We start from the raw sequence: 26,677 nt of genomic DNA, 5'->3' as shown, positions 1-26,677 counted from the left end.
TTTTTTTGGATTTTTAATTTTTTTTAATTTATATAGGATTTTTATTGATTTTAATTGATTTTTATTTTATTTAAATTAATCTTTATTAAATTGAATTATTAATAATTAAATTTAATTGTATTTTCTCTGAATTGAAATTACTAAATAACCTTCTTTCGTACATTTTCATAAATTACGTGATTTCTTTTAAAAAATTACTTGATTTGAATCAGACAACCCTGCTCAATGAGTAAGCTATCCCCCTTTAAAAAAATAATCATCCCGGTGCATGGTTCCGTAAAAAATATAAAAAATATATTCCTTTACTATTTAACCTCGGGCGTAACAACGCATTTCTAACAAAATTGTATTTACGTGAAAGTAAGCTAGGATATTGAAAATAAAACAATTCTAAATACAGGGTGGAAGCCTCAGCCGTGGTCCAATCCTCGGTACTTCTCCTAGTACACCAGAGTGCTGCGGGTCGAACACTTCTACAGGCGCTGTTATTACCAAAATAGATCAATGGGATAATTAGCAGCGCATCTTTATCCTATCGCCCGAAAAAGCATTTGGAAGATTATCCCATTGGTCTATTTTTAGACTAGGAAAAGTACCGAGGCTAGACCACGGCTGAGGCTTCCAATTCTCCCATTCGTCTATTTTTGGCCTACCGGCGCCTGTAGAAGTGTTCTACCCGCAGCACTCTGGTGTACTAGGAGAAGTACCGAGGCTGTACCACGGCTGAGGCTTCCACCCTGTATACGTATAGAAATAAATAGAACAATAGATATGTGGGAGTCCAGATCTAGCCTCGGGAAAACCTGAGAGATATCAAAAGGAGTAAAGAAAAATAGTTGAAACCTGTACAGTTTCCAGAGTTCTAGATTCTCTTTCCTTCTCGGCTGTAAGTCGTTTAGTTTTTCTTCCTTCCACTGGATGTCGCTCGCCTCGCTGACCCCCCCCCCCTTCTCCCTATACACCCGCATCATTGATCTCCGCGCGGGAGCGATGCTGGAATAAGCGTCGCGCTCTTCCCAGAGAAGAGAGGAGTCTCTAGCGCCGTATCGACCGAGAAGGCTTCTCCCCCGCGAACTCGATTCGAGCCACAGTCGCGGCCACGATCTCGGAGCGCCTACCAACGCGTCTTCTCTCAGTATATTCTTTGGCGCGCCTGCGAAACTGGACTCTTCTCCATTCGAGTCTCGGCGCCGCGTCAAGGATGTTTCGTTTCTCGCGAAGGAATTTTTTCCTCTCGCTCCTTCCGCCTCTCTCGGCCCGAAAGCTTTCGCTCTTTCCAAATCCGCAAGCTGTTGTGGCTCCTCTCTATCTCGCTGTCTCTTGAGGGAAAATATTTACATTTTTCCGTGGTGAGTTTACTTCTCTTTTTCACACTCTCTTTCTCGTATTTTGTTACGTTTAAATCTTTGCGCATTATTTTGGTCGTTCTCGCGTCCATTTTGGGGACTATATTTGCGTTGGTTTTGTTTGTCGAAGGGACGACATTTCTTCGCGCGAACGATTGACGTGGTCTGAAGCGCGATTTTCGGAGCGCCGTTCTGTCTCCGTTGATTTCGGTGGTGGTGGCGTCGAGTGTCTGTAACGCGTATTAGGCGCCGCAACTCGCATTGCGCCGCTTCCCGAGGAAGAATCTCATTAGCGGTAGAATGTCTTCCATCCAACTCGGAGGTCCCTAGCTCTCTAAAAGCCCCGTCTTGACTAACTCGATTTCCGGTTGAAGCTGCTTTTTCACTTCTATTTATTCGAGGTGATTTTAACCTAAACTCGGGGAAATGGATCAAGTAACCGCCAATATTTCAATTAATCATATAAAATTTGAATAACTGTTTATTTATGGATATTATTCGCGACTATTATACGATTTTATATTATTATTATTATTATTATTATTATTATTCTTTATTTATTTTGAGTGTCTCATTCAATTAACATTAGATTAGTTGAGGCATGTCCGAAAAGACTTGTAGGCCCTGGCGGATCCGCCAATTATATTATATGAGAACAAATATATCATGAAACAGACAAATATAAAAAGTAGAGCAATTACATAAGTATATCAGTATATCACAACCATTGAAAGCGTTAGTTTAATACATCTCAACAGAGTAAATATAAAAAAGAAATAAGTTATTTACTATATAGTTACGTGAAATTTTGGAGAAAGAACTAAAACTTTTTAAATCTCTAATTTAACTTATGTTTTATTCGGATAATTTTCGGATATGGATATAAATGAAATGAACGGAAAATTTCTTATCCGAACGCCGAGCTCTATTTAAACCTATTCAACCCGGATTCCCGGATTTACACCTCTTCGTTTAATGGCTATAAAACAAGATATTAGACGCTTGGCTTGACTAAATATCCTCTTTCTATTCGCGTTAAAATTAACTTTATTTTATCCACTTATAATTTTTTTTATCCGTTACAGTTGTTAATTTATTAACCCAGAACCATCCTAAACCCGATAAATGGATTTTTCTCAGGTTTTTTTATTGCGGCTACCGAGCCATTTTAAGATCTCCTTTTTTTATATTTACTTTTTATAAATAATTGAAATTGGATGATTGCTCAATTCTTTAAACAAAGTATAAAAAAAAACCTCTTAGTCGGTTTTTGCCTGGTGGGATACTTCTCCTGAGGTGTTTGGACCAATTTTTAAATCTGTCTTATTCAGCTTGTTAACGCGCGTCTTGATATTAGGTGGTTTCTTTACGCCTGTTCTCGGACTAAAAGTGTACTCATTTTACCCTAAAAGGTTTTATTCACCTGTTCCGTGAATGATAATTACTCCGTCCCAGAATTTATCTGCTAAAATTTATCTGCTAAGAAACGTTTTTACTCCTACTCAAACTATTCGCGACCACAGAATCGGAATAAAATGACGTTATAGCGTTACTTTTCTTACCCTACTCCGAAATCCCGGAACAAGCGAAAAGAAACCACCTAGTTTAGCGTAAATGGGGTCGACAGGGTTCGAACACGACCTGGAAAACCTGGAAAAGTCAGGCAATTTGAAAATGTTTCCAAAAGGTCAGGGAAAAGTCAGGGAATTTTAAAATGTTTCCAAAAGGTTAGATAAAAGGCCTGGAATTTGAAAATTATTCCAAAAATGTCAAGGAAAAGTCAAGGGATTTGAAAATGGTTCCCAAAAGTAAGGGAATTTTAAAATTACCACAAAAAATCAGGCAAATACATTTTTTAAAGAAAATATTTTTCAAGATTTTTACCTCAAACCATTCATTTATTCTACAAAAATTGTTAGGGAATATTTGGCAATTTGGTCAGGGAAAACCTGGAAATGTCAGGAAATTTAATTCCGGAAATATTGCACAAACCCTGGTCGAGCCCTCGAAATAAAATAAAAAACGCGCGAGCCATTTACTCTAAAATATGAAGGAGCGCGTGGAACGTTTTAACAAGTTGAACAAGACATCAAGAATTCGGTAACCGATAATATATATGAAGCCTTTCCCGATATTGAAAAAAGTATGATTTTTTTGAAGGTTTATCGGCGCAAACCCGCAATACGGTATTGGTCTCTTTATTTACTCAAGCGGAAGAGAACGAAAACGCCCTTGCTTCGACCAAAATCAATAAATTAGAATGTGGGCGTCGACTCGTATTAGCGCGAAGTTTTTCGGTGAAAACAAATTAAAGTTTCCCCCCGTTTTAGCCTTTCGCGGCGAGGGCTGATTGGAAAGTCCCCGGGCCAAGAGGACAGGGAGGAGTTACCTCTTTCTCTTCGCCAAATCCTCGGCCTCAAATGAGGTGGAAAGCTGTCAACACCCCTCCGCCGGAACTCCGTCATAATTGTTATTGATCTGCTTAAAACTTGGCGTTTTTTTACGAATCACTCTACGTAGGCTTCCATACTTTATCCCTCCCCAGGTATGTGTTTTTTTTGCGTATTTTCTAGTCCATTAATTAATCCACCTGAGCAGATTCCCATGGTATTCCGCTATGTTCTCTTCCTTGAGGACGTTTTTAAGCTCCAATTAGGGGGAAATTTTCTGACGCTTCCTTTAGTAAGAGTTAAAAAGGTTTTTACTAGCTGCTAAAATCGGGAAAGCTTTTAGCTATGCGGGATTTTGGCCCGTTAAAGTTTTTGGTTACTTTCAGTTTTGGGAGGTTTTATTGGGTTTAGTATTATTATCGTAGCCTCCGAATTAGACTTTATTTGGTTTAATAGAACTGTGGTTTACTGAAAAGTATTATAAAAATTCATCTTATACGCCCAGTCTGAAAAAGATATTGTTAAGTTTTTGGTGATAAAAATAAATTTATCACTTTGAAAAATAATCTTATTTGTAAATATCTAATTTGGGATTCTATCGGTTCACTAATTAAAGAAATTGTAACCAATAGTGTACTGAAAAGTATTATAAAAATTGGTCTCGTCCGAAAAAGGTATTGTTAGGTTTTTGGTGATAAAAATAAATTTAACACTTGAACAATAATCTTATTTGTTAATAATATAAAAATAAAATAAATTGTAAAGCATAGTTTGTTTTATAAAGTTCGAAATATTTTTCATTAGAAGTGAATAGGTATTTTCAATTTAAGATAAATTTATTCTGAATGAAACTTTAGAAATCATTTTATATAAATCTTGACAACAAGACTCGCCAGAAACGGCATCGCCAAAAAGAACGACACCCAAAAAGTGTCACGAAACGTAAAAATCTTCTCTTTCACGAGTTGCCGCAAATTCCCAAACTTCATTTTCAGTGCAAATATTGGTTTACAGCTCCATTTGCCATTTTCACCCTCAGCCCTTCATCCCCCTTCGCCACCCCCCCCCCCCCCCAGCGGTCGCTTTCCTGTCGGCCCCTACCGAGGGCGAGCGGGAATTAAAGGGGCTGACGTGGGAGACGTAGAGCCGTTATTAGAATCCAGTTCCTATCGCTTCGAAAGAAAGACGTGGTTTTAGTACTGCGCAGGTTAGATTCCGTTTAACTGGTCTACAATGCACGTATTGAGAGATTGAAGACTGGGTGTGGTCCCATTTTGGGCTTTTTTTTTCCGCTTCGCTTTCGTTTGGTCTTGCCAACTAAAGATCCCCAGCATATACAGGGTGGAAGCCTCGGCCTGGGTTCAGCCTCGGTACTTCTCCTTGGAACACCTCTACAGGCCAAAAAATATACCAAAGTGAGAATTAGATTCTCCCATTTGTCTATTTTTGGCCTACCAGCGCCTGTAGAAGTGTTCCACTCGCAGTACTCTGGTGTACTAAGAGAAGTACCGAGGCTGGACCCAGGCTGAGGCTTCCACCCTGTATAATACGTAAAGGCTCAAGAAGTCCGTGATGCCGTGCCAGGACGTATGTCTCATTCGCGTGATCCAACATTTTTAGCGCACTTTTTGTCCATTCTACCTCATTTTCTAAGAGCAAAAATACGATTTTTTATGGTGAAACTAATGCATCGAAGCATTCAGGATATAGTCGACAAGAAACTGTGTACGTTGCCTTAGAACAAAAAACCTTAATTTGTGTTTTTGTTGAAAATTGATCGATTAAGAATTTAATACCCCATTTAATTTCGTTCTTAAATGAGAAAAACCAAGCTTTTCCAAATATTATAATAGTTTTATTTAATGCAATTAAATAAAAAAATATTTAACTTAAAAATCAGCGCCATTTTTTCAATACGAATACCTACCCGCAGTTCCACATGAGATACTTGTCGTTTTTTACCACCCACGCTACTGACTAAAGCTTTAACTTTACTATTTAAATTTAATTATTTAAAATTATTTTAGCTAACCAGTTTGGATGGCTTTTAAGAATTATACGAATTCCTAAATAAAATGTATTTATTTATTTATTCCGTTTTTGCCTATACCTTCAACAGTAAGCAGGAAGGTTAGGCCGTGTGCAGCAGTTTCTATTAAGGCTTAACTATCTTGTTTTATGTCAACCCTCAATATTGAAGCCTTCTTTTACCGCTAGTGAACGATATCGTGTAAGCAGGGGGGTTTCGGATTCATGTTCTGAGAAAGTCGTTTGGATTTATATATATAATTTTTACAATATATACATTAAAGAGTAAGTTGAAAATTATTCGTTACCGCCTTAAATTTGTTATTAAACGAAGCGCTTAGGTTTAAAGTACTCAAATATAAAGTTTCGTTGCTTTCCGTTTTGTAGTTAATTAGAAATAATTTGTAGAACGCCAAAACATTTTGAATTTTAGCGTGGTGACTGACGTCATTGACTACAAGTTATTTCTCATTGAGTTTAGGCTTGGATACAAAATGTAGATGCTACTAAATTCCGTGGCGGAATCTGAAAAATCTCCTGTAGACTCATGGAATTCTACTACTGAATTTTGTACGCGGGTGCTTACGCGTTCTAAATTGACATCGCCATATCTACCAAGGTATGATCTTGGTAGGATAGTGGGAACTATATAATCTACCAGATGCAGTGGGAAAAATTCAGAGAAAACCGTAGTCAATGACGTCACAAACTAGACGCGATAAAATTATCGTTCAAAATAAAATCCGCAGCGGGGCGCTGCACGTAAATTTCATTTTAATATTAAATAAACTTAACGACGTTATTTCATCAAGTGAGTTACATTTTCGGAAATCCCATGATTAGTTTAGTTTCTATTTCGAAAATCTGTTTGCAACGTACTATATGTATAGCGCAGTTTTATAGATTTATCAAAGAACCATTTCAAAATCTTTATCGATCAATGGTCGAAAAGGATTTAAAAAAACGATTTGTCCTTCATAGTAGCTTAGATTTGAAATATATTAGATTCTTATGGTCCCTTTTATACTTTACTCGATCGTTTACAACCCATTCTTAAGTCTGAACGTATGGTCGTTATAAAAATATTCTTCATTCATGATTTGTAACTCGTGGTTATTCATTTCTATCCAGGATTTCATTTCGAGTGAGTTTTAAATTGCGCACTATACTCTTACATGCCCCTTTGAGATTTAAAATAACTATTACTTTTTGTACGCCCCCTTTGCAGTATTTTTTACTTAAATATATATGGAATTAACTTCAAACGTATCGTAATATGATTCCTGATTCACGAATACAAAGGAGAAAAACTGAAGAACTGAAAACAATTATTTTAATGCAATGATATCGGATACGTTCTAAGCTATTTTATCCTCCAACTAGCTGAAATTTAATTCTTTGAAAAATAAAATATATTCCTTTATAATGCAATATTTAGGCGTTCTAATAAATTATCTTTATTTTCCCATCTACACGCATGCGCCAGTCACCGAATAAAATAGTCACGTGTGTACGTTAGTTTTATTTGTAAGGCTAAAGTTAATATAGGGTTGCCACACGTTAGGGGAAACAGGGAAAAGTCAGGGAATTTAAAAATGGCCCTTAAATGTTAGGGAAAGGTCAGGGAATTTTAAGAATTTGTAAAACGTCAGGGAAATGTCGGGGAATTTTAAGAATTTGTTAAAAGTCAGGGAAATGTCGGGGAATTTTGAGAATTTGTAAAAAGTCGGGTAATTCAGTTTTATCTTGACACTTTTTTAAGGTATTTGAACTCTAGATCTAAAGCCAATTCTATTATTATTATTTAGATCATTGAAAGGTTTTTTAACGTTGAAATAACTATTGTACTGAAATATAAGTTGATTAAATTTATTAACTTCTGATAAATATAAAAGTTAAAAACTGTAATTTTGTCCTTAAAAAGTCATGAAAAATAACTAAAAATGGGCAGGGAAAACAGGGAATAGTCGGGGATTTGAATCTGATATTATTGTGGCAACCCTGTAATAGTGCGCGCGCAATTTTTTGCTTTCAAGAGGCGCTTGCGAAATTGATCGAGCTCTTCTATATTGAAATTTTAAGCAGCGCGCGTTTTATAATTAAAACCCTTTTACAAGTACGTCCTGGCTCTCCGAATTACTAGTTCTAGGCAAATCGCTGAACAGATAATATTTAAGCGTCTATTTAATATGACGCAATTAGCGTGTTTTTTTTATATATATCTCGACTGGCAATAAAACAGTTCGCTGAGAAATATTTCGAAGACATGTTTTTGATATTTTTCTGATATTTTTTCCTTTTGGGTTTCTTCGTTGAGCTATCAAAGAAATGGAGCTATTAAGGGTGAGCTGATATTTCTAGACAAAGGGATGAAGTATCATTGCCGAGAAAGAGAAATAGAGAGAACGTCGTTGGTGGCCAGGGCGGATCATTTCGGGAAACCTCCGGTGAAAAGATAGCCTAAACGCGTCGATAGCGTGACCAGCTGAAATTGACCTTCCCACTCATATCGTAACGCGCGTCGCGTTTCGCAAACATTGCATCCGCCGACCAGTGTCCAGAGGGGCGATAAAGAATATAAATCGAACCATTAAAGGGTGGACTGCGAATAAACTTCTTTCTTTTTATCTGAAACCGCTAGGTGGCGCGGCTTAGTTTGGTACCTCCCTTTCTCCCTCAATCACCTTCACGCCATATTTTGTTCCGTATTTGAGTAGCTATGGATATTTGAGGTCCGCGTGGTACTTAAACGAAATTTTTAGAACTTTTCAAATTTAAAATAACTTAACCGTTCTACAATAAACCACACCCTAGTTGTAAGCCATTTCAGCTTCTTCAAAACTTACAACTTTTAAAGTCGGTTATGTGGTTGTAATATCTATCCGTGAAACGTTACCAAAAAATAAAAGTGAAACTTTTAAGTCCGTTAAGGCTCAATTAAGGCTTTGCAGCGAATAAAATTATCTCTCAATTTCGAAAAATTCCTACTATTTCTACATTTGCTAATTTTTACGGTGGCCAATGGCCTTTCCGTAACGGCAAGAATGCCAGGTGGTAGGCAGGGAGGGATAGGCTACGGAAGAGTGGGTGGCTGGTTTAAATCGTAATTAAGCGAAAGGTACTCGCTCGACTAGCTTGATTAACACTAATATTTCTTTCACACCTTGTCAGCCATTTTTCGCAGACTCGTATTTCGCACGTATAAAAATATTACTCAACTAATATCTTTTTATTTTTAATACCACCCGTTTCTAAGTTTTTTTTAACCTTTTTTTTAATATTTTTTCATTTTGCCACAAGCGACCTCTAACGTCGTTGCCGTAATTGCGGGAATGGAATGGAGGGGGGAGAGCGTGGGTTTTTAATTCTTTAATAAAGAAACTGATGGGCTTTCGCGTCGTTTTTTGCAGCCTAGTTGTTAATGGAGGTGTAATGCTAGTGGCTCCCCCATACGGCGGACTCGTTTATACGCCACCTAAGCTCTCTTTCAAGATGGTTTATGCGACTTTACGTTTCGGTTATTAGCGTTTTTTTCTCTCTCTCCTGACGGAGCGAAATTGTCGTCGTGTAGATGGCGTGACAAAATGTCGTTAAACGCGTCATCCCTGGTGCGACGCGTTTCTGATCCGAGCTAAGCCTCGGTAAGGTGCTGGCCCAGCAGAAAAAGCTCTTTCACCAACGCCACCATCCGGCCTGATTATCGTAATTAGAAGTAAACGTCGCTCGATGGGCGTTTACCGCGCATTTGGGGATTTTTTTAAGCCTATTATGTTTCCTTTCCTACTTTAATAATCTTCTCGGTGTTGAGGAATGATTTTCTTTGTGGTCCGTTTTAAGTCGAGCGTTATCCACTGACCTTAGGGATTATAGCCATTGTGGATTTGCCTGGACGATATTTATACAGCAATAAGTGGTGTGGCGGAGTGGTTAGCACTTTCGCCTCGCACCAAGAGGAGCCGGGTTCGATCCCAGCGTGTGGCTCTGGGTGGACACTCGGAAAAACTCCTTCCGCGTTGAGTTTGCAAGTTTTCTCCCCGCTGGTTTAAGGGGTTTTCCCCCTAGTTCTTCGGTTTCCCTTTCCATTAAAACTTGTTGAGGTTTACGGTAATAGTTAGTGTAGGGAGCTGTTAGCTCGCGTGGCATGAAGGTCTTGCCACCACCCTCCTACGCATTGTAACCCGGCCACCTGAATTAATGGCTTTAAAAGTCGCTTTATGACTTAGACTTATTATTATTATTATTATTTAAAATGTACCATTACTTTCACCATAAGTGTATAATATTGTTACATAAGTGTAACACTTCCTATCCTTCACATGCAAAGGTTTTACTGAGAGCTTTACGGGCTTCGTCGCAGTTTGCGTCCGCTTGCTAACGCATCACACGTAGCCTTTGACAGCGCCTCGCTAGGGGGAGATTTTCTTCTGGGGATGACGTCACTCCGGTTCTAGCTCTCAGTAAAATATACTAATAAAGCTGCATCTTGTGACGTAAGAGCAACGTCTTCTACTTTTTTACTTTTAATTCATTTTATTTTATAGAAACATCTATTGCGTAGATGGTAAGTTCCCAGGGTTGCCACGGTACTTGGAAAACCTGGAAAAGTCAGGCAATTAGAATATGGGTATAAAAATCAGGGAAATGTCAGGGATATTAAATTTTTGTCTAAAAATCAGGGAAATGTCAGGGAATTTTAAATCTTTGTCTAAAAATCAGGGAAATGTCAGGGAATTTTAAATCTTTGTCTAAAAATCAGGGAATATTAAATCTTCGTCTAAAAATCAGGGAAATGTCAGGGAATTTTAAATCTTTGTCTAAAAATCAGGGAAATGTCAGGGAATTTTAAATCTTTGTCTAAAAATCAGGGAAATGTCAGGGAATTTTAAATCTTTGTCTAAAAATCAGGGAAATGTCAGGGAATTTTAAATCTTTGTCTAAAAATCAGGGAATATTAAATCTTGGTCTAAAAATCAGGGAAATGTCAGGGAATATAATTTCTGTTTCAAATAAGAAACATTTACTAAAATATAGGTTAAAAAATACTAAATCTTGGCACGAAACAAGTCAACGAAAATCTCGGGAGATGGTCAGGGAAAACCTGGAAAAGTCAGGGAATTTAATTTAAAAAAAAACCGTGGCAACCCTGGTTCATTATCACTTTCACCTATAACGAGTACATAAACTTAGGCCCCGGGAAAAAAGAGTGCGGCAATCTAGCGGTGGGCTTAATGTTTTTTAGCACTTTCGGCTTAAAACGGCAATATTGGCTATCCTCTATATATCTTCGGGGCCTTACAGACTCACCCGCCAAAAGCCCCCCCCCCCCCGAGACGGGCGGAGGCACATACGAGACACCCCCCAAAGCGATCAACTACGCTACGCTTCTGCCTTTTTTTGTTTGGCGACTCTAGGCGTGCGCTCTCTCGTTCTCCTCTCCATCCTTTTCCCCCGCTCTTGGTCCTCCTTCACTCTCCTTTCTCGCCATCCGCCGCTCAATAACCGTTCAGGGAATCGAATCCTCTGGTAGACAGTTTTTTTTCCTTTCTTTCTGCCAACAATCGGGAGATATTTCTCCACGCTTTCATTCATTTTTTCCCAAACCAATAAGACCAGATTTTTCTTTATTTTATATATATTTTCGCTCCCCCTCCCCCGTCTCCATTGCGCTTCTGAGTTTATCTTCGTCACGGCGTATACTTCTCGCGAAGAGGAAAAGCCGTTGATAAATATTTTTCTAGTTTGATACTCGGCCGAAGCGTCTTGACTTTTGAACTCCGGCAATACTTTTTTTTATTCTTATCGAAAGTTCTTGATATCAAAATTGACGGTAAAGGGCGTGAACCTAGAGCCTAGCGCTGCCGATCCAACGCCGCCGTCGTCGTCGATATTTTCGCTGTCGCTGAACCGACGTTGCAGAATCATTTACTATTTGGCGCGCCGCCGATAAATAAGGTTCACGCCGCCGAAATTTTTCGAGTTTAATTTTATTTGTTTTTCTTTCAAAAACATTTTGAATTTTTTTCAAATTTTCAAAGGGGGAGAGACATTGTTTTTTTGCCAAACGCTGCCGCCGACCCAAATTAAATCGGCGCTATGCTCTACGTGAACTATCCAACGCCGCCAGCGTCGATATTTTCTCTGACGCCGAACAGCCGCCGCCGCCGCCGAGTCATTTACTATTTGGCACGCCGATAAATTTGGTTCACGCCACCGAAATTTTTTGAGTTTTATTACGTAACCTTTTTTTTTCAAAAACATTTTTAATTTTTTTTTTTTCAAATTTTCCAAAGGGGGGGGGGGGAGACATTGTTTGCCCTTCACGCCGCCGCCGAATCTTTCAAGAACATTTTGGAATTTTTTTTGGAAAATTTCCAAAAGTTGGGAAGACATTTTTTCCACTTCACGCCGCCGCCGCCGCCGAAAACAATCAACGCCGCCGGGTGTTTTTTGCCAAACGCCGCCACCTCCCCAAATCAAATCGGCGCTATGCTCCACGTGAACCACCGTCTCTAATGCCGTTATCAAAACAGGGCCGAAACAAGAACGATACAATTTCCCAACGCGATTTCAGTCGTTTATTAGAAATAATAAGTTGCGAAAACGTTCATCGTCCATATTTCATCCCGAGTCCCAGTACATCAGGCCACCCTCTGCAAAGAAAATTTTTATCAATTGATGATCAGGCGATAACTCTTCTCGCTTCTTGTTGCGCGCGTGGATATCTTTATCACCAAATGAGGGCGCAAACTAGGGAGATGAAATATGGATCGTATTTCCTGGCTGAAACGGACGCGCCATGAGAATGGCGAAGAAGCGAGTCCTGAGAGGGAAAAAATGGCCGGGGGAAGCCATTTGACCTCGGTCATTTGGTTGTATAATATTCCGGAGAAAAGGCGATAAATTGGGGAAAGCGTTCTAATTTATTAGAAGGCCGATTGCGGAGGCGTTTCGCATCCTCCGAGGATGAGAATGTAGATGAGGGTATCTCCCGAGCAGCGGGGATGCTGCCAGGGACCCGACTTTTTAGCAATTCATTTGATTAAGCTTTATCCGCGTTGGGAGTCAAGATGGCATCCTCCTCGCCGATTTTTCCTCTCCTTTTTAGGCCTTGGCTCGATTGCCCTTCGCGGAAAATCCCCAGAGCAAACTAACATTGACGGGTTATAACCCTCTTTTCCCGTTGGGCCCCGCTATTACATCCATTTTTATTCGAGATTTCCTTCTCCCTTGTTGACTCGGATCTCAAAGTGCTATACTAGTTGCTGCTATTCGCTTTTCAATTCCTCCGTCGCCGTCCTCGTAAAAGACGCGTATACCACGGACAAAGGGGAAGACCTTTTACGGCGGTTCCGCCATTAAAGGTCTATAATTGAATACTCGAATTCTCGACAGATGGCGACAACTGTTAATTTTATATTATCCAAAAACGGCGAAAAATATTAATGTTTTTCACGTTCTTTTTATGCCGAATTTTTATCGAGTTGAGCTTTTTACAAATAAAAAACATTGTTTAAAATATTGTTGGTTTTCTTTGGTAATAAACACTTTAAATTGGCGCCATCTAGTATGAATAAAAGCGTTCAAACCGAACCTCTAAAGGTTTCGCTACAAATTTTTGTCCCCCCGCGAGCAATTATTTATCTTATAAAAAGACTTATTAGAACGGAATAGATTGTCCATATTGTTGTGAAATTTTATCGGCATTTACCATCTTTCAATTAGGGACCCTCTAGTTTTGTTTGGTTTTGCAATTTGCCCATGGCCTTCGAGCAATATATCCCTCTTTCCAACAGACCAATACGCCACAAAAGAATTACGGGTTACTTAGTAAAACGCCGAGAGAATATATTTCGAAAATTGTTTATGCCGACGCGCGTTTTCTTGCCATCTTTCCCGGAGGTCCTTTTGATTCGGTCTTTCTGGCAAGACAATACGACGGCCGTCCGTAGAAGGGTATAAAGAAAGGAAAACCACGGAGAAGAACGTAAAGACCAATTTTCTCCGACTCACTAGAAATTCGCAATTAATATGGAATTATGCATCGAGGGCCTTCCGGGCTTTTGGCTTTTATTTTAATTTCCTCTCAAATGGGTGCTCTCTCTAAAGATAATAATGCAATAATTACAAAAAGGAGAAGACATCTTTTTTGTTTACCTTTGGGGTTTGGCGTCGCGCGTATAAACGTATAAATAGAGCGAGTGTGGGATTGGGAGGACGTGACACCCTTTAAGCATTCAATAAAAGGTCCCAGCCGGTTACAAATCTCCGGGGATCGTCGAAACCCAACCGCTTATGTTTAAACTGCAGCAACCTAATTCGTCGATCAGGGAATACGAATAGACGTCCCTGGTGGATCTCGCTTGTATCTTTGAATAAAATACGCTCCATTCTCCGGGAAAATTTCCAAAAAGCATCCGCGGGAACGTATGAATAGAGAGGTTGCGAGGATGAAGAGAAAAAGAGCTTTAGATAAAGACGCCTCGCCCATCCTGCCTCCGCCTATCTCCTCGACGTAAAGTCGACTACAGAGAGAAAGACGCGCTTTTGTATCGATGCTCGAAAAAATAAGCAAGCTCTGGCATCACTCGATCAAATCTTTTTCATCATTGAAGGGGCGAAGGGAATCGGGGATGCTGAAAGAGCGTCAGCCAGCCTTCAGTCTATATCTATCCCTTCGAACTGAAATTAATTTACATATTAGCCAAGATGCCTCCCTCTTTTCGATAGAGACGGAAAGTCGCTAGGAGGAGAGCTGCCGTGGAGGATTGAAGATGGAGGTGGAGGATTGAAGATGGAGGAAGATACGGAATGTGACGGAGAGAGAAAAAGTGAAAGCCAAAAGAATTTTTGGGTAAAGTACTTTTGTCGGATGAGGCGGATTGCGATGGGGGTTGGAGGCTGTAGGGATGGGGAATGGTGGACAATCCCCCCCCCCCCCCCACGCTTCTCACTCTCTTCCTCTCCATCGATTGAAGCTGGGACCTTTACGTCGGTCCACGTCCTATATTGAAAGCGGATTCTTGGCTTCTGGAAAATCCTGGCGCTGATGCTTCGGCAAAATGGGTTTGATTCCATATTTTGTTTCCGTCGATTTTTTTTATCTCTTCGATTGTTATCGGACACGGCGCCCGTGACAGATATTTCCACCAGATCGCTGACACAATTCCGGTTTTTTTTTAATGGGTCACTGAGGGATCCACTTTTTGTACCCCACCTTGTTTATTTTTTTACACATCATTAAATTTAATCATTTTTCTTTCTTGTAAAACGACGCTGTAGGAGGGCTCTGCTATTTTAATATCGTTTCTCTATATTCGAAGTGGCTTTATTTATGGTCTTATCAAGAATACGGATAATATGTGGGCAACATTCTGCTCAGATACCGTATATGGGATAGGCGCAGGAGATGCTCAGCGCCCCAAATGAATACTTGAGCATCCCCAACCCGACCGTCCAAAAAAAATCGATTGCTCAACTTCCAAAAGATATGATCTAAAATATTTGTATATTAATCAAAAAAGAGCTACATCACAATTTAATTTCAGTAAATATTTAAAACGTTTTTACTATAGTTTTGAAAAATTTGGTTTTCGTGCGTGTCACTGCGCCAAAAGTTTAAATATTTCAATTTCAGAAATACCGAACTAGCCAATCAAAAGTGTTTCGACGGATATAACATTGCCTTAGTATTTTTGGGCTACACGACGATACACGAAATGGAGAAAAGTGATTGGACAATACTATAATACAACAATGGTAAAACGTTCATAGGACTGCAGTTCAGGCTTACTATTTCAACGACGTGTATCCTACTACATTAAAGAAATCTATTAGCTAAAAATCTTAAAGATTAGTTGTTTTTATTTAAAAAAAATAACAAAATAAAGCCAATTTCGGTATATTTACTAATTTCAGGAGGGGGAGTTAAAAATTACGATTTTTAGTATCAAGGCATTGGCTATCGTAACGCGAACCAATATATCCAAAAGTCAATGTATAAAATAAAATAATAGTTGACTCGATTATCACCGCGACTATATTAAGAAATTTACATATTTCAAAGTAAATTCGAAATTTGGACCTAAGCTTAGGTTTCGTTCAATTCAAAGGAATGACTAACGTGGACTTTTTATTCCCTTAAGCTTCGTCAAGAGTCCCGCGATATTTCAAATATAGCGGATGACTCTCTTTCGGAAAATGACGCCACTGTCAAAGAAATATTTCTCCATCACTCCCTCTTCTGGTGAACTTCAAAGTTAGTCCCTTCTACGTAACCTTTGTACTTATTGTTTCTATTACCAAGGTTCACTTCCATTCTAAACCATTTCTCTTAGCCTCTTAAAGTTTGATGCTTTATGCACGTGACTTATTTTGGTATTCCGCGGGTGCGCGTGTCCTACGCTCGACCCGGCTCCATCTATCTGAGAAGACTAGTGGCGAATGAAATTTCCCAGCCTGTTTTTATGCCCTTGGATTTCTGCGCCTTTATATTGAGCACTTTCTCTTTTTATAGCTGGGATTTGACTTTGGGGTATTATTTCTTTATATAACAATAGAACGAGAGAGTAAAAGATATTTTTTTCTCTCTACGGCGACCCTTTGTTATGCAGTGGACATTTCCCTGACTTTCTTAATATTCATAGTGACCTGATACGCGGCCTACAGTAGCGGGTTTTCGGGCTCCGTTATTCGTCTTCCACCCCTCGGGAAGACTTGAAGCCCCCTCATTTAAATATAAATGTATCGCTGGTATAAAATCCTAGGAATATAGCTAATATTAAATTCTTTGAATATTTTCCTTTTATTGGTTGGGTATATATTATTTTATTAACTTTTTATCGCGATCTATACAAACTCGAATGAAAAGTATAATCAAGAATATCCACCAAGAATGTACAGGGTGTTTCAAAGGGTTATGCAAAAATTTTAAGGAGGGTGAGTTGAGAAATTTGCCTTTTCCTACGATGAGTTAAAAGAGTGCCAGAGAGCTTCAAAGTGTGGCGTACGGGCCCTTGAGGTAGGCTGCAATAAGCGCAAAACGAAGCAGCAGGGAATTGAAAAGAGGAGCCGGGTTCGATCCCAGCTTGTGGTACTGGGTGAAAACTTGGAGCAACTCCTTCCGCGTTGAGTTTGCAAGTTTTTTCCCCATTGGTTTAGGGGGTTTTTCCCCGAGCTCTTCGGTTTCCCCTTCGATAAAAACTTATTGCGGTTAACGGTAATAATGAGTGTAGGGAGCTCTTGGCTCGCGTGGCATGAAGGTCTTGCCACCACCCTCCTACGCGTGGTAATCCGGCAACCTGAATTAATCGGTTTAAAAGTCGCTTGAAGACTTTTAGGTCTAAGGTGGTGCCTTTGGTGTTAGCCTAGCTGATTATTATTTTAAATACTGTTTAAGTTGACTTTTTTACGCTGGTTACCTCGATTTGTTTACAAAGTCCTTTTTCACCTATCACACGAACCCAAACCTTAATGTTCGCGTTTTCCTGCTGCTTGGTTTTGCGCTTGTTGCAGCCTACTTCCAGGGGCTGGTAGGCCACACTTTAAAGCTCTCTGGCACTCTTTTAACTCATCGTAGGAAAATGGGGAAAAAAACAGGCATTCTTCTCAACTCACCCCCTACAACTCCTTAAATTTTTTGCATCACCTTTTGAAACACCCTGTATAGAGTGTCTTTTCGCGAAGAATGGCGCAGGGGCGTGGTTTTTCTACCGGGTATCAGTGATTCACAAATGGAACAGGGTGCTTCCTATCTGGTATAATGCGTGATCCATGACGAATTTTAGGCGCTATTGAAGCGATACAAAGTGTTGTCGGGAAATGTCCGCTCGATAAAAATGTTTCCTTTCATCCGATAGGTGGAGCTGTACGCGATACAACAGCGTTTCATAAAGCGAGATTTCTTCCCGACATTTTATATCAATTTCTAAAAGCAATTTTTTTAAAGACGATAGAAGTAACAAGCGGGAGAGGAAAAAATCCATTTTCATTCGTTTCGATTTCGAAGCTCTTTCTTTAGAAAATAGATATATGTATTTAACCCTATAGAATTGTATCCGTTTTTTTTTTATCCTCCGTGGAGATACAAGGAAGGATTTGTACGACCAGCTGCCGCAAACTCTTCTGAATTTTTGATGGGACCTTTTCGGTTAGACTGTCTAGCTATATATCTTGTACCTTACTTGATAGCGTGCTAAAGCGCGCGGTAGACGGTTTATTTTGCAGGTTTTTAGCCCTATTAAAATGTTGGGTTATTTTTGGGGAGTTAGATATACGAGGGAAAATACTGTTGTAGAAATCCGTCGAAAAAACATGGAGCTGTTTTTTTTTCCGGGAGGTGGTTTTACTGTATTTCTGTTTCCCAGATTCTTTATACTAGTAAAAGGAAGTCTGTTACAAAAGCTTAGTAGTTTATTGAAATAAAATACGATTTCATTTGGGAAAGCAATGCGGTTTCTCAATACGCCTGTTTTTGTATTTAAGTATACGGTTTGTAAATATTTGAGTAATGTAAATTTTTATTTAAAAGGTGAAATAGACCAAATATAATATCATTTTATACAAAACCCTTATTTAAAAGGGGAAATAGACAAAATATAATATCGTTTTATGCAAAACCCTTATTTAAAAGAGGAATTAGACCAAATATAATATCGTTTTATGCAAAATTTTTATTAAAAAGATGAAATAGGCCAAATATAATATCATTTAATTGCAAAATAGACCAAATATAATATCATTTTATGCAAAATAGACCAAATATAATATCATTTTATGCAAAATAGACCAAATATAATATCATTTTATGCAAAATAGACCAAATATAATATCATTTTATGCAAAATAGACCAAATATAATATCATTTTATGCAAAATAGACCAAATATAATATCATTTTATGCAAAATAAACCAAATATAATATCATTTTATGCAAAATAGACCAAATATAATATCATTTTATGCAAAATAGACCAAATATAATATCATTTTATGCAAAATAGACCAAATATAATATCATTTTATGCAAAATAGACCAAATATAATATCATTTTATGCAAAATAGACCAAATATAATATCATTTTATGCAAAATAGACCAAATATAATATCATTTTATGCGAAATAGACCAAATATAATATCATTTTATGCGAAATAGATCAAATATAATACCATTTTATGAGAAATAGACCAAGAATCTAAGGGGACTCACTGTTCCCGATATTTTAACACGGTAGGCGTGGCCTAAATCGGAAGGCTTACTAAGGTACCCCAGCCGCTTTGAAGCGCCTCAAGAATTCTGTTCAACTATCCCTACGAGAATCTTAGTACGTGCGAGAAAGTTACGTTAGGCTTAGTGCATTAAATTTTTTAAGTTTAGAAATGAAATGGATTCCTGTGAATTTGCTTAATAAACCTCCACCATGTGCGGCTTTACTGGTTATTTTTACTTAACACAATCGTTAATTACCAATACTTAATCTTTTAAAGAACCAATTTCCAAAATAAAAGGTCTAAAACTATCTAAGCCTTATCATTTGACCCATAACAACGGCGCCATTTGGTCAAAATTCAACGTGAACGCTCCAGCTTCTCTACGAAACTTCGTCGGAAATCGACTTCAGACAATGAACTAAAATTTCAACGACGCTCAAGTTTGTCCACATTGAACTAAAATTACCCGTGCTATGTATAGGCTGAACCGTGATTCTTGGTCCATGCTTGACCACATTCTTCTGGTTCTAAGATGTTTATAAATTGGGAGAAACGAACGAACGAGGCCCACTCTGACGACGGCGAGAGGAACAACTTGCTTTTCCATAACTATAGAGAAGCCAGGCTAAACATCGATTTAAAACCCGGAACCCCCCTTTTGGGTGTTTCCACCGCCAGGCACGAAAGATTCCCCCAACTTTTCGGGTGGGGACATTTTGGGACATACCGTCTCCCGCCCCAGTGGCGTATGTTTTTACAACCCTCCCGATAACGTTGCGTATATGGATTGAATATGAGACGTTGCTATTTTCAAAGCTATAATAAAAGAAAGGTTTCGCGGCCAAGTTAACTCTCCAAAATTCATCTTTTCGTTTCAAAAATTCCCCTTTATAGTAAGGGTTATATTGAATTTTAAAGCGGGTTCGTAGGCGGGGAGGCGGTGAAGGCTGCGTGTACCCGAAAAATGTTTGGAATGTCTCGCGGAACTTGCCCGTTTTCGGAAGGGTTTGGGAAGGTGATTTTACGAAAAAACTGCATATAAACCTTTTAGTTTGGTTGGAGAAACATTTTTCATTCAACCTGAATATGTAAATAAAGCTATCCTTATGTTTGTTATTTTTAGTAGACATTTTATTGTCAACACCAAACTTGGACTTGTTTTTGGTATTAATAAAGCGATTTGCTTTAGCGCCGTGGCGGGATAAAAATAATTTCATTTTAGTTACTTCAATTAATATTATTGTCGTGCCGGATTAATAAGGCTATCCGCTTTAGCGCCGCGGCGTAATACAAATAAGCCCATTTTAGCTAAGTATTGACCAAGTAGTCCCTTTATTAAAGCTATTCACTTTAGCGCCGCGGGGTAATACAAATAAGGCCATTTTAGCTAAGTATTGACCAAGTAGTCCCTTTATTAATAAAGCTATTAACTTTAGCGCCGCCGTGTAATACAAATAATTCCATTTTAGCTAGTATAATGTCTATTGGTAGTTCAAACACCAAAATATGATGCTATATATATATATATATATATATATATATATATATAGCATCATACGGAACTACCAAAATATTGTAGTAGCTACAATTGAAAATATTATATATATAATATTTTCAATTGTAGCTACTACAATATTTTGGTAGTTCCGTATTAATAATGGATTCACTGTAGTGCCGCAGGGTAAAAATTAAAATATAATGCCATAATTTATTAATAGTTCTGTTAAGTATAGAGTAGTAGCACTCCGTAGCTTTGACCATGGCCGCCATTGTGGGCGCGAATTTTTAATGAATAGAAAAAGTATGAGTGACGTCGTGTGACGTAGCACTAAATACAAGCTTTACGTAATTTAAGTAAAATTCCACTAAGACAGAAACAAAATATATTTTCAACCCATTTTTGTAATCTCATCGCGCCCTTTGGTTATAGTTCGGTTTCAAACTTGAAAAAGTCGAATAAATGCGAAAGGAACTACCGTGTAAATCAGCAAGCGAGGGGGGGGGGGGCGACAGAAAGTTCAGATGTTGAGTTCTAAGATGGCGCCGAAATCTCATTATCAAAGGAAAAGAGATTAACGGCGAAAGAAACGATATATTTTGGCACAATTCGAAAAAAGAATGGAGTGAAGGGGAGATTTAAATTTTCTTCTTTCGTAATTTATGTTGCCTTGATATAAGCGACTTGATTAGATTGTGGTAGTGGCACCGACAACTTCCTTCTCACTTCTTACACAATTTTTCTCTCATTGCCTAGTCCTTTTACTTAGAATTTGGTATTTCCGTGCAGCCGTTACTGCTTGCTTTTATTCCCGTTTTATTTGCGGCCTTTTTTAATTCCCTTCATTTCTAATTATATAATTCTTTCGTACGATAAAGCCTATTTCTTTGGCCAATTTAAAAGTTTCGCTTTGTTTTGCCGGATACTTTTTGCATTATCTGCAGTGCCGTATCCAGCAGATATTTTTAAGGTTTTCATTATATGGTTCTATACCTAAATGTCTTAATTAGAAAACTGCGTGGAAATGTTTTATTTTCAAATTTACCACGGTAACCGCGGAAATACCTTAGGCATCTGATTGATGTCTTATTTTGGGTTAGGGAATGGATGGAAAGATAGTTGTAAATTCGGGAATAGTCGGGAATTGATCTTTTACCTGATAGCCATACTTGGAATTCGATGGGGCGGGGGGGAATAAGATAAATAACTCATTTTTGCATAGGGAATGGATGGAAAGGTAATTTTGAGTTCGGGAATGGTTGGGATTGGATTTCCAAGCCGGTGACAATACCTTGAATCGGGAATGGGATGGAATCAGATTGATATCTTATTTTCGGTTTGGAAATTAATGGAATAAGGTTATTTTGAGATCGGGAATTAATGGAAAAAGGTAATTTTGAGTTCGGGAATTAATGGCAAAAGGTAATTTTGAGTTCGGGAATTAATGAAAAAGGTAATTTTGAGTTAGGGAATTAATGGAAAAAGGTAATTTGAGATCGGGAATTAATGGAAAAAGGTATTTTTGAGTTCGGGAATTAATGGAAAAAGGTAATTTTGAGTTCGGGAATTAATGGAAAAAGGTAATTTTGAGATCGGGAATTAATGGAAAAAGGTAATTTTGAGATCAGGAATAAATTTAAAAGGGTAATTTTGAGTTCGGAATTAATGGAAAAAGGTAATTTTGAGATCGGGAATTAATGGAAAAAGGTAATTTTGAGATCGGGAATTAATGGAAAAAGGTATTTTTGAGTTCGGGAATTAATGGAAAAGGGTAATTTTGAGATCGGAAATTAATGGAAAAAGGTAATTTTGAGATCGGAAATTAATGGAAAAAGGTAATTTTGAGTTCGGGAATGGTCGGGAATGGATTTCCAATCTGGTGGCAATACTTTAAATCGGGAATGAACGGGCACGACAAATCTGTATCAAATGGAATGGGAATGGTTGGAAAAGAGAAAATAGTTTTATTAAAAGTATTTATATCGATTTATTTCCAATACCTCTAATTCGATATGAATTTAGAAAATTCCGTTTTTTCATTTCCTTTTTAAAAATATACGAATCGTGGGTTAGGGCGCCGAATTTCATCGAAAGTGGTCTTAAGGTATTTCCCGACTATCTTTTGATAGTTTTTATTTCACTCTTTCCCATGTACGAGAAAAGAACTTTCCATGTTATATTACATTTCGCTCGAAGGCGGGGATAGGGTAGAGTCGATATGGGCAGACACTCGGGTTTCCAGAGCCCTTATTCTTCGTAGCCTTTTCTTGAGCCTATTTTCGAAATGAAAGGGAATGAATGTTCTTTGTATAGAAACTTTGAAGAGCGTGGCCACGGAAAACGCTTTCAAAAGGAGAACCTTTTTCAATTTGAAAACTAAATTTATATATATTTTTTTTTATAAATCTTTTTACGAGTAGAAGGTTGATTTTTTCCTGTATTTTTTTCTCCAGCCATTGAATTTTTAGTCCTATTTGGGGTGTTGGTGTATACCTCCAACCTTTTACCGTATTTATTCAGCCAATGCGAATTTATCCTCTTCTTATAGTTTGCCATTAAAGCCACTTTTTTTTGGTATTATGGTTGTGAAATAAGTATCTAAAACCCATTTCGGTAGCTACTTGACATTTTAAGAATATATCCGCTATTTTTTGTCATAGATGGCGCTTTTGATTTTAGTAACATTCATTTGGTATTAAGGGGACTCACTGTTGAGGCTTTAAAAAACACACGTGAATTTTGAGAATAGAAAATCAGGGATAATTTTAGTTCAATGTGGACAAACTTGGCGTCGCTAAAGTCTATTCCCGACGTAGTTTCGTAGATAAGCTGGAGCGTTCATGTTCAATTTTCGCCAAATGGCGCCGTTGTTGTCGGTTAAATGATTAGGCTTAGTAAGTTTAAGACCTTTTATTTATTTTATATTCAATGAAATCCATTTCATTTCTAAATTATCACGTAATAATAATATTAATTGTAATAATATCTAAAAATATGAAATTTTTAGATAAAATGAAGCGTATTTTGCAACAACGAAATCGCAGCCAACGACTCTAACGAATATTCTCCATTTTATTATTTTACAGACGCTGAAAGAAAAGCTAAAATCAATGTGGCCATTTCGAAGAGCCAGCCGGGGTTATGCTTGTGGAACCCGATCCTATCGCCGGCCAACACCAGTACGTCGTTTCTCATTCAAGTAAGCCTCTTATTCGAATCACATTATCGCCCAGAGAAAGCGTATATATTACGGAGACGGTAGAAAAACCTATTTGCCTATAGATTCGAGCCAAGGCTTAAAACCCAGCTTACAAAAGGTGAACTTTATCTTCCCACTGTCGTAGACTACAATATTATAATTTAGGTTATTTGAAAAATCATTCGTGGAACCTACAAAAGGCGAGCTTTATCTTCCCACTGTCGCCGTGGTTGACAAAAATATTATAATTTAGTATATTTGAAATATCATTCGTGGAAAGTGAAAATATATTTTTAATAGAGATGTTTTCTGTTCCCCGAAGAATCGATATTTTGATCACGTTGGATGTAGGATTTTCCCCGCGTTCTCGCACCTTGCTTGCGGTACACCGTTACGAAAGTACCCGAAAAAGATTAGCTGGCTGCAACGAGGTGGAGTGAGAAAATGGTTTTTTTCTCGCGAAAGAGAAAGGAGGGAGTACGTCACTGCTGCCACCAGGCGGCCGGAGAGCGCGTTTCTAGGGGGAACCTCCAGTTTATCAATATTAAGGGTGTCATTTCGGGTGTAACGACTCTGGTTAGACATTCGGCCGTCGTAAGGTATATTACCGGGAATTACCTGACCCCCCCACGCGTAACACAACGCCAATTTAAGCCCTCGTAAAATGGACTTCACTTTCATTTTGATGTATAATTAAATATATCGATATCTTAGTGCTTATTAATGTTGAATTTTCACTCAATCGGTCTATCAGATTTTTCCCTAAGCAAGCTTAGTATTCTCCAAAAATCTAATTTACATTTCTTCGAGTTTCATATACTTATTAACGTAACTGATCAAATAAAATTTCTAATATCACGTTATAGTAATTTAGTTTCTGGATGGATATTGCGTGCAAATATATATTATTACCATAAGTAACATAATACCTCTAAGTATGACACTTGTAGCCTTGCTCATGCATATTCTCTCAATACATCCTTTCGTCACCAAAAATAAATCAGTAAAACGACTAGCAACTCTTTAGCTTAACACTCTTTGTGATTTGAAAAAAATTTCGTCTGTTGCGTAACCATAGTGCGGCTAAATACACATAAGCTTAAAAATGGTGGTATTCAAAATCTTGTGCCAAATTCCCGGAATATCACTTTAACGGAGGTTGGGTTAGATTAGTTCATGGCACCGCTACCGAATGGCGCTATTTAGAAAAAAATTGGATGTAGTAATAAAAATTATAATGTCATACTTAGAGGTATTATGTTACTTAGGGTATTATTAGATATTTTTAGTATAGTAGGATACTATTAATTTAGTATATTTCATCTCTGGCATATTTAGACACTAGGGGGCTCTCTACTGAGAAATACAACTTTATTTTCGTAATAACTATGAAAATCAGTTCGTTGATATTTTTTTATATTTTACTTTAAAGGCCTAGGTTTTTTCTGCCTATCACCCTTTAAGTTTACTTTCCTTCCAAACAAATACCCTGGTGGTAGGCCAACAGCAGAATACGTTGGCCTACCACCAGGGTATTTGTTTGGAAGGAAAGTAAATTTAAAGGGTGAGAGACAGAAGAAAAAGTAGGCCTGAAAGGAAAATCCAGGTTGGGTAAAACTTGGGTCTATTTGAAAGATCATGTTTAAATATACTCTAAAATATCAGTCGCAAAATTGTATCTTTTTTTAATGACGAGAAATTAATTTTTAAACGAGTTAAATTTACCCGCCAAGCGAGCTGCCATTTTCTTTCGCCTTCCCCCCGCAGACCGCACGCGGAGCAAGCGCGCGCGGGGAACCGAGCGCTGTTAAAGCCTGTTATAGCGCGAACAGCGCGTGATTAAAGTCCTAAAACGTCACCCCGAAACCAAAAATGGCAGATCGCTTGGCGGTAAATTTCGCTCGTTTAAAAATTAATTTCTCGTCATTAAAAAAAGATACAATTTTACGACTGATATTTTTGAGTTTATTTAAACATGATCTTTCAAATAGACCCAAGTTTTACCAAACCTGGACTTTTCCTTTAAGTAACATTACTAGTAATTTAAATTAAATACACGATTTATGTTGACAAATATGGTCATGGCAAATTTAGTGAGAAATAAACCTTAATTTTCGCAATAAGTCTGAAAATCAGTTCGATGATATTTATTTTTTACTTTAAGTAACATATTACGTAATATGGTCTGATAGAAATCTGAGAACGGTCAGGTCCTTTGTAAAAATAATGTCAAGTAGGAGGGGCGGCCTTATTTTTCCTTCGCTCGCTCTTAATTGCTTCGCATCAACAGCGTTGTCTTTTCTTAATTGGCCCCTGCGCGCGGTCTTCCCTTTTTTCTGGTAAAGGGGATTCCACGCAGTTCTTCCCCCTCATTGTCTTCCCTTTTCGGCTCTCTTTGAAGACACGCGCAGAGATGAAGTTTCCAGGGGCGTGATTCTACTCTTATCGTTAGGAGTTAACGAAAGAAAATTTTCGTTGGCTCCATTGAAATTATATTAGCTAACGAAAAATTATTTTCGTTAAGTAGCTAACGATAAGAGTAGAATCACGCCCCAGATCTCCTCAATCTTTAACTGCTACGGACCGAGAGCGTTGCTACTGCATCTCAATATGGACGTGAGTGCGAATTAGGCGAAATGTTAATTAATTGGCGACGGGATATGGTTTATACACTTGTGCAAGACTCTATATTTTATATATTTTTCTATCTTTCTAAAATCTACCGAGAAAGCATAAATTTCTTTATACTAAGGGAGAATGTTAAGACGCTTTTTAGCGTTGTTCCAAATTCCGCCCGTGCTCGAAGGCTAAGCTCCTTCACCCTTCAAAAATCAAAGCAGCCTATAAATCACAAATTCTAGTTCTAAAATTCTCCTATAAATCGGAAATTGTAGTCATATAATTCTCATATAAATAGGAAATTTTAGTTCTATAATTATCCTATAAATCGGAAATTTTAGTCCTATAATTATCATATAAATAGGAAATTTTAGTCCTATAATTCTC

General features: G+C 37.9%; 1 protein-coding gene across 2 annotated transcripts in view; it reads left to right on the top strand.

Annotated features, from left to right (window-relative positions):
* Positions 1-26,677, top strand: part of LOC149924824 (uncharacterized) — a 557,796-nt gene that overhangs the window by 446,376 nt on the left and 84,743 nt on the right. For both annotated transcript variants that reach the window (XM_090159675.1, XM_090159674.1), the window contains exon 11: positions 23,559-23,671. In XM_090159675.1, the coding sequence (XP_090015801.1) occupies positions 23,559-23,671 (113 nt within the window). The remainder of the gene's footprint in view (positions 1-23,558; positions 23,672-26,677) is intronic.

Source organism: Leiobunum rupestre, chromosome 10, assembly GCF_980474605.1.
Source record: "Leiobunum rupestre chromosome 10, qqLeiRupe1.1.hap1, whole genome shotgun sequence".
In the NCBI taxonomy this organism is placed as follows: domain Eukaryota; kingdom Metazoa; phylum Arthropoda; class Arachnida; order Opiliones; family Sclerosomatidae; genus Leiobunum; species Leiobunum rupestre.
Note: the sequence above shows the minus strand (reverse complement) of the source record. Positions and strands in the feature narration are given on the sequence as shown.